The sequence below is a fragment of the Capricornis sumatraensis genome, chromosome 4 (genome assembly GCF_032405125.1).
Source record: "Capricornis sumatraensis isolate serow.1 chromosome 4, serow.2, whole genome shotgun sequence".
Lineage (NCBI taxonomy): Eukaryota > Metazoa > Chordata > Mammalia > Artiodactyla > Bovidae > Capricornis > Capricornis sumatraensis.
The window spans coordinates 102,388,772-102,399,780 of record NC_091072.1 but is presented as its reverse complement, the minus strand read 5'-3'; the positions used below and the strand labels follow the sequence as shown (position 1 = coordinate 102,399,780).

At 40.0% G+C, this 11,009-nt stretch overlaps 1 protein-coding gene across 1 annotated transcript; it reads left to right on the top strand.

The window, feature by feature from the left end:
* Positions 1–9,594: 9,594 nt before the first annotated feature.
* On the top strand, positions 9,595–10,479 carry LOC138078276 (olfactory receptor 6C68-like). Its single transcript, XM_068970939.1, has one exon. The coding sequence runs from the start codon at positions 9,595–9,597 to the stop codon at positions 10,477–10,479; it is 885 nt and encodes a 294-aa protein (XP_068827040.1).
* The last annotated feature ends 530 nt before the right edge of the window (positions 10,480–11,009 follow it).

The window sequence follows — 11,009 nt, the reverse complement described above, 5'->3', positions numbered from 1 at the left end:
GAGAATTTCTTGGTAGACACAGGGGCTACCTACTCTGTCCTGAACTCCTCCTTGGGAGCCTTCTCCTCACAAACCTGTACCATTTTGGGTGCTACAGGAAAAACAATTACAAAAAGATTCACCTGAGCACTTGTTGCTGGGATGGACAAATATTTTCCCACCAGTTCCTAGCGGTCCCTGACTGTACTACCTTATTGGGAAGAAATCTCTCCCTGCCTTTGAAATCTTGCAGCTATTGCAGTCCTGATGGAAGATGCTTCAAAACTCTCTTTTAGGGCAAACTACTTTTACTAGTCACCAAGTGAAACCACTCCTAAATGGGAGAAGACATTTATGGATGTCTGATCAAGGAATCCTCAGATATCAAGTAGTGCTGATGGAAAATCCAGGCCTCACTATATCCCCTTGTGAGATTCTTAACCCAACCACCCTCCTGCATAGCCCCGAGGGCTCTCTCCCCTTTCATTCTTGCCTAAGAACCTTGGGCCACTGAACAAAACCCTGTGAGGGATTTTCAGAAGATCCTCTGACTAATCCTGAGGAAATATGGTACACTGATGAAAGAAGCTTGGTCTTGGACGGAAAAAGAAGAGACAAATATACAGTAGTCTCCAATTTTGAGACCTCAGAGGCTAAACCTTTGCCACCAGTTACTTCAGCCCAATTAGCTGAGCTCTTAGCCCTGACTTGAGCTTTAGAGCTGGGAAGAGGAAAAAGAGTAGCCATTTACACTGACTTCAAGTATGCCTTTCTGGTGCTACATGCATATGCTGCTATTTGGAAAGAAAGAGGCCACTTGACAATCCGAGGTTCCCCAATCAAATATGGTGATCAGCTCCTTAGACTCTTAGAGGCAGTTCATCTGCCCACTGAGGTTTCAGTCTCCCACTGTAAATGACAACAAAAAGGGAACATGGAAGTGGCACAAGGGAACCAGGCAGCCAATGAGGCAGCTAGGAGAGCAGCATTACAGAACAATGACCTAATAGGGGTTGCCACCTTAGTTCCACAGACTAATTTGCCAGAAACTCCATATACTGAAGGTGAGCCTCAAAGCTAAGAGTGAGGGCTTTCAAGAAGATCATAAGGGGTGGTTCCAAATGGAGGGACTCCTTTTTCTACCTGAGAACATCTGATGGAAGTTGGTTAACTCCTTACATGCCACCACTCATTTAGGAGAAAAGGCCCTCCAAAGATTACTAGAAACGTCCTTCAAAGGAACAGGCCTCCAAATTGACTATAAGGCAAGTGGTCTCCTCTTGTCCCACTTGCCAATGAAACAACCCCCAAGGAGCTCGAAGACCCCATCTGGCCCAGCCTATCCAACAACGTGGGACCTACACAGGAGAGGACTGGCAGATGGACTTCACCCAGATGCCAGTTTCTCAAGTGTGTAAATACCTGTTAGTCATGATAAATACATTCACAGGATGGACTGAAGACTTTCCCATCCAGACTGAGAAAGCTGAGGAGATGGTAAAAAAAAAAAAAAAAAAAAAAAAACCACTGCTCCAAGAAATCATTCTGAGATTTGGTCTGCCCAGGTCATTACATAGTGACAATGGGACATCATTTACTTCTAAGTTCACCCAAGGGGTCTCTAAAGCATTCAGTTCAGTTCAGTTCAGTCGCTCAGTCGTGTCCGACTCTTTGCGACCCCATGAAATCACAGCACACCAGTCCTCCCTGTCCATCACCAACTCACGGAGTTCACTCAGACTCACGTCCATTGAGTCAGTGATGCCATCCAGCCATCTCATCTTCTGTCGTCCCCTTCTCCTCCTGCCCCCAATCCCTCCCAGTCAGAGTCTTTTCCAATGAGTCAACATTTCACATCAGGTTGCCAAAGTACTGGAGTTTCAGCTTTAGCATCATTCCTTCCAAAGAAATCCCAGGGCTAATCTCCTTCAGAATGGACTGGTTGGATCTCCTTGCAGTCCAAGGGACTCTCAAGAGTCTTCTCCAACACCACAGTTCAAAAACATCAATTCTTCGACGCTCAGTCTTCTTCATAGTCCAACTCTCACATCCATACACGACCACAGGAAAAACCATAGCCTTGACTAGATGGACCTTAGTCGGCAAAGTAATGTCTCTGCTTTTGAATATGCTATCTAGGTTGGTCATAACTTTTCTTCCAAGGGGTAAGCGTCTTTTAATTTCATTTCTGCAGTCACCATCTGCAGTGATTTTGGAGCCTAAAAAAATAAAGTCTGACACTGTTTCCACTGTTTCCCATCTATTTCCCATGAAGTGATGGGACCAGATGCCATGATCTTCGTTTTCTGAATGTTGAGCTTTAAGCCAAGATTTTCACTCTCCTCTTTCACTTTCATAAAGAGGCTTTTTAGTTGCTCTTCACTTTCTGCCATAAGGCTGGTGTCATCTGCTTATCTGAGGTAATTGATATTTCTCCCGGCAATCTTGATTCCAGCTTGTGTTTCTTCCAGTCCAGTGTTTCTCATGATGTACTCTGCATATAAGTTAAGTAAGCAGGATGACAGTATACAGCCTTGAAGTACTCGTTTTCCTATTTGGAACCAGTCTGTTGTTCCATGTCCAGTTCTAACTGTGGCTTCCTGACCTGCATACAGATTTCTCAAGAGGCAGGTCAGGTGGTCTGGTATTCCCATCTCTCTCAGAATCTTCCACAAATTATTGTGATCCTCACAGTCAAAAGCTTTGGCATAGTCAATAAAGCATGAAACAGAAATGGAAAAAAGCAGAATGGCTGTCTGGGGAGGCCTTACAAATAGCTGTGAAAAGAGAAGCGAAAAGCAAAGGAGAAAAGGAAAGAAATAAGCATCTGAATGCAGAGTTCGAAAAAATAGCAAGAAGAGATAAGAAAGCCTTCTTCAGCGATCAATGCAAAGAAATAGAGGAAAACACAGAATGGGAAAGACTAGAGATCTCTTCAAGAAAATTAGAGATACCAAGGGAACATTTCATGCAAAGATGGGCTCCATAAAGGACAGAAATGGTATGGACCTAACAGAAGCAGAAGATATTAAGAAGAGGTGGCAAGAATACACAGAAGAACTGTACAAAAAAGATCTTCATAACCCGGGTAATTATGATGGTGTGGTCACTCATCCAGAGCCAGACATCCTGGAATGTGAAGTCAAGTGGGCCTTAGAAAGCATCACTACAAACAAAGCTAGTGGAGGTGATGGAATTCCAGTTGAGCTAGTTCAAATTCTGAAAGATGATGCTGTGAAAGTGCTGCACTCAATATGCCAGCACATTTGGAAAACTCAGCAGTGACCACAAGACTGGAAAATGTCAGTTTTCATTCCAGTTCCAAAGAAAGGCAATGCCAAAGAATGCTCAAACTACCACACAATTGCACTCATCTCACATGCTAGTAAAGTAATGCTCAACATTCTCCAAGCCAGGCTTCAGCAATATGTGAACTGTGAACTTCCAGATGTTCAAGCAGGTTTTAGAAAAGGCAGAGGAACCAGAGATCAAATTCCCAACATCCACTGGATCATAGAAAAGCAAGAGAGTTCCAGAAAAACATCTATTTCTGCTTTATTTCTAAAGCATTAGGCATTATTTATTATCTCCATTGTGCCAGAGGCCTCAGTGTTCAGGAAAATTAGAAAGAGACAACCAATTCTTTACAATCAGTAATAAAAAAGATAACCCAGGAGACCTCCCTGGGATGGAAGTAGGCTTTACCAATAGCTGTCCTCCATACCCATACAGCCCCTAAGGAACAGGTTGGTCTTAGTCCTTATAGATGCTATATGGCAGACCTTTTGTTTATGTCAATGACCTCTTCCTAGATCCAGAGGCTCAGACCTTCTAGTCTTATACCATGGCCATTGGGCAATTCCAACAGGATATACGCTTGTGGAGTGTCAAACAGGACCCAAAAGATTCTAAAGAGTCACCACTATATGCTCCAGGGACCCAAGTCCTAATTAAAGTCTGGAAAGATGGGTCCCCAAAGGCTCAACTCTAGCCCACATGGAAGGGACCCTACTTTGTAATACTTTCTACCCCCACAGGAGTCAATGTACCAGGACATGACTCCTGGATTCACTACTCACAAGTCAAGCTGTGGAAGAAAACAGAAGAGGACACTCAATACACCTGTGAGCCCCTGGGAGATCTCAGATACCTATTCAGGACTACAGATGAGTGCCATTTTAATGAACACACGCAAAGTCAAGTTTCTGGGGATAAGATTTCTCAGGACTGCTGTAAAGAGCCAACACAGCTTGGCAGGGGTTGCACTCTGAAACAGACAGGAGATAATCTTCTGATCCCTGAACTAGGAGGAACTTGAGCCCTCTTGAATGAGACATGTTGTTTCTGGGTAAATACCTCCAGCTAGGTTAAAGAAAGTCTCACAGTCCTCAAGAAAAACATTCAGACCCTCAGGACCTCAAAGAACGAGCTGGAGAGTTCTCGAGCTACAAGCTCTCTTTGGGGGATCCTCCTGGCGATGGAAATTTGGAGTTGGCTAATTCCCTACTAGTCCTTGTTACCATCATATTGATGCTGCTAATGATTGCTCCATGTACTATCAATTGTCTAACCTGTTTTGTTTCTGCCCAGGTCAACAAGTTACAACATGCAGTGCCACTTAACAAGGATATATAAAACTACAGCTGACCACATAAAATATCACTCACCCTTAGAAAGACACTGCTACAAGGACTCTAAGGCCTGAGACTAGCAAGAGGGGGAGGCCCAATGCCCCTCACCATACCAGTTCAGCAGGAAGTAGCCAGAAAGACCTCAACATCCCTAATCCCAAAGAATTGGGCCTCTCATCTCTTGAGGGGGGAATGTTAGCTAGTTAGAATAGGAAAAAAAAGTCCAGAATGGCAGTGGCTAAAAGACAAGGAAGGGAAAAGCCCACGAAAATAGAAAAAAAGATCTGAGGACTGGAGTGAGGACCTCAGGTAGAACAAACAGCAGTCCTGGCTAGCCATATTTACATAGGGCAGGCCCAGGGGAGGAGAAAAAAACATATAAGAAGAGGAGCCAAAGGGCCATGGTCTCTCTCCCGCTCTCTTCTGTTCTCTCCTGTGTGGGCGCTCTCTCTCTCTCATGCACTCTATCACGGGGGTGCACTCTCCCTCTCTTCTTCACATCTTTTGGGTCAGCATGCCCTAATGCCTCGAGGATATATTTTCCTTTATTTTCTAAATTAAACTGAGCTGTAACCAGGAGCTGTAACACTGATCCGTCCGAGAGTTGTGACACAGTCTGTCCAAGGGCTGTAAGGCTGGTCCATCGCTTCAAATTTTTGTTGTGATGAGACAGAACTGAGGAAATTACACACTCCCCCTGATATCTAAAGTTAGAACCACTTCAATGTTTTATCACATATGGGGAACTAAATTGCTTTGCCACTTAATAGAAAATTTTGTTTAGCACATAAATTCTTATAAATATTGAATTTCACTTCAACCTTTCCTGAGAAAAATGGACTTATTTACAACTCTCATGGTTATATATGTGTAATTCAGAGTCAAGTCACAGGAGTATACACCCTAAGTCTACTATTCCTAGTTAAGGCACCTGCATCATCTGCCCATCATTTGACTAAATTCTTTCATGTGCCATAAATGTAAGCTGTTGTCCCCACAGCTGGACCATGTCTTTCCGGTGCCATTTAGCTGAGTCATCACAATGCAGTATGCCCTGCATTTGCATAAAAGTAGCTTTTCATTTTCAGCCAAAGTCACCTCAACCTGAAGAGACACAGGGCACAGAATATAGAGTGCTGCTGCTGCTGCTAAGTCACTTCAGTCGTGTCCGACTCTGTGCGACCCCATAGATGGCAGCCCACTAGGCTTCCCCGTCCCTGGGATTCTCCAGGCAAGAACACTGGAGTGGGTTGCCATTTCCTTTTCCAATGCATGAAAGTAAAAAGTGAAAGTGAAGTCTTTCAGTCGTGTCCAACTCTTAGCTACCCCATGGACTGCAGCCTACCAGGCTCCTCCATCCATGGATTTTCCAGGCAAGAGTACTGAAGTGGGGTGCCATTGCCTTCTCCGAGAATATAGAGTAGCTTCTCAATAAATATTGATAATAAATTAACAGTGTGTTTTACAAAATGTAAAAAAAAAAAAAAAAGGAAGAAGAAGTGATAGTAGCTGGAGTATACAAATAAGAAAGCATTCGATGAGATAAGTGCACATTGCTAGCTTTTTTCTTAAAGTCACACACCCTCTTAATAGTCTATTGCTATAGCAGTATTGGTTTTTGATTTTCTGATTCCTCTAATCATTGTTGGAAGCAATTCTTCCCACGGTCCTCTATAGATATTAGACTAAGGAAGTCTAATTAGACTAAGGAAAACAAAATTATGAACTGAACTCTCTATCAGTCATCTATTTTTGTGTAGTTGCAGAGAACTCTTTCTGGTACAAAGATGCTAAGACTTAAAAAAAAAAAAAACTATGAAGATCATCTATCCAATCACATTCATTCTAATGATTTCTTCTCCAAGATTGAGACCAAGTATATTTTTAATACATCTAGTGTGAAATATACATCAAAAACTATGCAAATATAAAAGCTTTTCTACCTAAAACTAAGAATGCTTCCTTTGGTCTTGGGTACATAAGCAATCACGTGTATAAAGATATATAAAAACTTAGAGCAACATTTTTATTATAAAAAGAAGAAATAGAAACAATAGAAGTTTCCAAACTCATGGTACTTATTATCAAAAACATTAAAATTACATAAATTCTGTCATGAAAAATTACTATAAAACATCTATATGAGGATAATTAAAGATAGATTGCATGTAAATGGTAAAACAATAATTTTTACAAATTTACTTATGTACTTTTGCTTGAGTTGGAATATCTCTGACATTACTTTTATAAAATAATCTGTGATGGTAATCTCTATGTCACTCTTTTTTCCTTTCTACCTTCATATTTTTCATAATATCCATGAGATACTTAAGGAAGTGGCAAAAGTCTTCTTATGCCAATTGCATTGCCTTACTACTGCAAGGAAAACATCAAATATTATATCACTTGACTTCTATTATCCTGCACCATCTTGGTGTGTCTAATGCAATTGTTGCATTTTTTTGTTCTCAAAGGCACTGCCTTCACTGCTGCCTGTGTGAGGTTGGATGCCAAAACTTTTTATCCCTTAGTGACTTTTAAACCTGGGTCTCTAAGGACTCTTTTGTTTGTTGATTCTATTGACTATTGCTATAAGTGGGATACACAAATTAACTAGCCATAATATTTGGTGCCAAATACATTTTCCTGATTAATAAGTTCAGCAGATCAATTACCCCTAATTATTTAGTCACCTATGGTACACCTAGCCCTGTAGACAAGACATTCTTTCCTTTTAGCTAGCAAGAGAAGAACGTATATTCTTGGAGTAAAATGGCATAGGGCCTCTCACAGAGGATGCTCTGTGTGGTATAGGAGGGCTCTGAGCATTTTCAGAGATTTTCTAGCTGAGTGTGGTTCCCTGAGAAAACTTAGCAGTCACACATCTCCTCTAGCATATTCCTGTTCAGTGTGTGTATCTTCAAATAAACTACCAACAGGTGCCATGAAATAATTTATTGCTTAAAGGGTAAGTATGAAATTGTTTGCTGCTTCCGTTATATACACAGTATGTACATGTATACTCTGGCAGAAAGTGGAAGGTGGATGAGGAATGTTATGATAGATTTCTCTAAGCAAAGTGTTAGAATTTTTAATTCATTTTTTAAAAACTTTTCTTAGAGTGTAGTTGATTTACATTGTTGTGTTAGTTCCTGCTGTACAGCAAGGTGAATCAGTTATACATATACATATATCCACACTTTTAAGATTATTTTCTCATATAGGCCATTGCAGAGTATTTAGTAGAGTCCTGTGCTATACAATAAATCCTTGCTACTTATCTGGGCTTCCCTGGTAGCTCAGCTGGTAAAGAATCCACCTGCAGTGAAAAAGACCCCAGGTCAGTTTCTGGGTCAGGAAGATCACCTGGAGAAGAGATAGTCTACCAACTCCAGTATAACTCCAGTATTCTTAGGCTTCCCTAGTGGCTCAGTTGGTAAAGAATCTGCCTGCAAGGCGGGAGATCTGGATTTGATCCCTGGGTTGGGCAGATCCCCTGGAGGAAGGCATGGCAACCCACTCCAGTATTCTTGCCTGGATAATCCCCATAGACAGAGGACCCTGGCAGGCTACAGTCCACGGGGTCGCAAAGAGTTGGACACAACCAAGCACAAGCTCATCATCTATTTTATATATAGTGGTATATTTATGTCAGTCCCAATCTTCCAATTTATCCCTCTCTTCCATGTAATACTCAAATAGCCAAACACTGCAATGAATACTAATGTTAGCATTTGACAGGAATAACCCAGTCATTTTGCTAGAATGATGGCTCTTAGAAACCATTAATAGGATTTTTGTTGAATATTTAGAAATAAAATCCCCCAAAAAAACACAGACACACAAAAAATAAAATCCATTGCACACCTGTACAGATCAATAGCAGAGATTTTATACATTTTTGATCTTTTGCAAAATTAAAATATTTTGTGAAAGTTAAATTCTTAAAGAAGATTTTAGTTAATTTGAATACATGATCATTAATAAACATTTAATGCTTATGTTAGACTGAATGCAGATAAAAGCAAAAGATTGATTTTTTAAGATGAAATTGTTTTAAGACCCAAGCAAAACTGAATCAAATATGAAGGGAACTACTGGTGGTGAAAAAGGACTAAAAAGACAGAGATTCTCATTGTGAGTTATGGTCACCAACAGATGACAATGCACTGTCCAAGAGCGTATCAGTCTTCCATAAAATTTTATCTACCCTGAGCCTCAATTAATATTCTTGTCTGTGATGGGGGTCTGTCAGCTGTGGACATTTCACCCAGTCGGCTAGACCAATAGTAGAAGAAGACAGGATTTACTTGCTTAGAGAAAAGAGGGAAAGACATTGTTCAAAGCTTTGTAAAATAAGTTAAACAGAGAAAGAAAAACACCCTATGGTATCAACTATATGTGGAATCTAAAAAAAAAAAAAAAAACTTCTAAAAATATAAAATTGGACTGTAATTCAAAAATTCAGTTCAGTTCAGTAGTTCAGTCGTGTCCAACTCTTTGTGACCCCATGAACCACAGCACTCCAGGCCTCCCTGTCCATCACCAACTCCCAGAGTTTACCCACCCTTATGTCCATTGAGTCTGTGATGCCATCCAACCATTTCATCCTGTCATTCCCTTCTCCTCCGGCCCTCAATCTTTCCCAGCATCAGGGTCTTTTCCAATGAGTCAGCTCTTCGCATCAGGTGACCTAAGTATTGGAGTTTCAGCTTCAACATCAGCCTTTGCAATGAATACCCAGGACTGATCTCCTTTAGGATGGACTGGTTAGATCTCCAAATTAACATTTATAAAATAATTTCCTTTGGTCATTATGTATAAATAGACTAGGTGGCTCAGCTCACTCAGTAAGTAAAAACCATGGATGCTGGATGAGCCAAATAAGCAAGAGAGTGTTCATTATTGGCTGATGTCATTGAATTCTGCAATTCAAATCTCTCTGACATTTACAGGTAGGTTTGGCAAAATCCAGGAGTCAATAATGAGAAATCACACCACTGTAACAGTATTCATTCTTCTAGGACTAACAGAAGATCCTCAGTTGCAAGTTTTGCTTTTTATTTTTCTATTTCTCACCTACATTTTGAGTATAATGGGAAATCTGACCATCATTACCCTAACATTGGTAGATCCTCACCTTAAAACACCCATGTATTTTTTCCTCCAAAATTTATCTTTCTTAGAAATCTCATTCACAACCTCCTGTATTCCAAGATTCCTATACAGTATATCAACTGGGGACAGAACCATTACTTATAATGCATGTGGGATTCAATTATTTTTTACATATCTTTTTGGGGTAACTGAATTTTTTCTCTTGGCAACCATGTCATATGATTGCTACGTGGCCATCTGCAAACCCTTGCATTATATGACAATCATGAGCAACAAACTGGGCAAAACAATGATCATCTGCTGCTGGATGGTGGCACTTATGACTATCCTCCCACCACTCAGCTTAGGTTTTCATCTGGAATTCTGTGACTCTAACGTCATCGATCATTTTGGCTGTGATGCATCACCTCTCCTGAAGATCTCAAGCTCAGACACATGGTTAATTGAGCAGATGGTAATAGCCTGTTCTGTACTGATCTTCATCATCACTCTCATATGTGTAGTTTTCTCCTATATATACATCATAAGGACAATTTTTAAATTCCCTTCTCTTCAGCAAAGAAAAAAAGCCTTTTCTACCTGTTCTTCCCACATGATTGTACTTTCCATCTCTTATGGCAGTTGCATCTTCATCTATGTCAAACCATCTGCAAAAGAGGGAAATGTTAACAAAGGTGTGTCACTGCTTATTTCTTCCATATCACCAATACTGAATCCTTTTATATATACTTTGAGAAATAAGCAAGTTTAAAAAGCCTTTAAAGACTCACTGAAAAAAAACTGCATTTCTCTTAAGAAAGTAAAATAAACATGTTGATAAATCAACTGAAAGGATATACATCTATCTAATCATTTACATAAAGCCAAGAAACTATATTGTAACTTCTTAGCTTGTAACCAAGCAGATTGACTTCAGAACCATTTAATCTTTAATTTTCCTTTCCATTCATATACTAAACAACTAACTATTGAATATTGCTTTATGGGGAACAAAATATATCACTCATAATTCTTTAATGAGAACCTACCATCATCAAGTCATTCCTTTTACTTCTTTAAGTGATTTTCCCAGATATTTCATAATATTGGTATAGGGAAGCCATTTTTATTGAATTATAATTGATGTACAGTATTTATTACTTTCAAGTGTACAACAGAATGGTTTGATATTTTTATACATGCTAAAATGATCACCACATTATGTCTAGCTACAATCCATCTGTTGATTCTCCAGATATGAACATATTAATAAGGGAAGATTATAAGGAATGTTAAACCAAT

Bases quoted from the DNA above. Each gene is read 5' to 3' on its own strand.
- LOC138078276 (XM_068970939.1), top strand. From the start codon at position 9,595: ATGAGAAATCACACCACTGTAACAGTATTCATTCTTCTAGGACTAACA.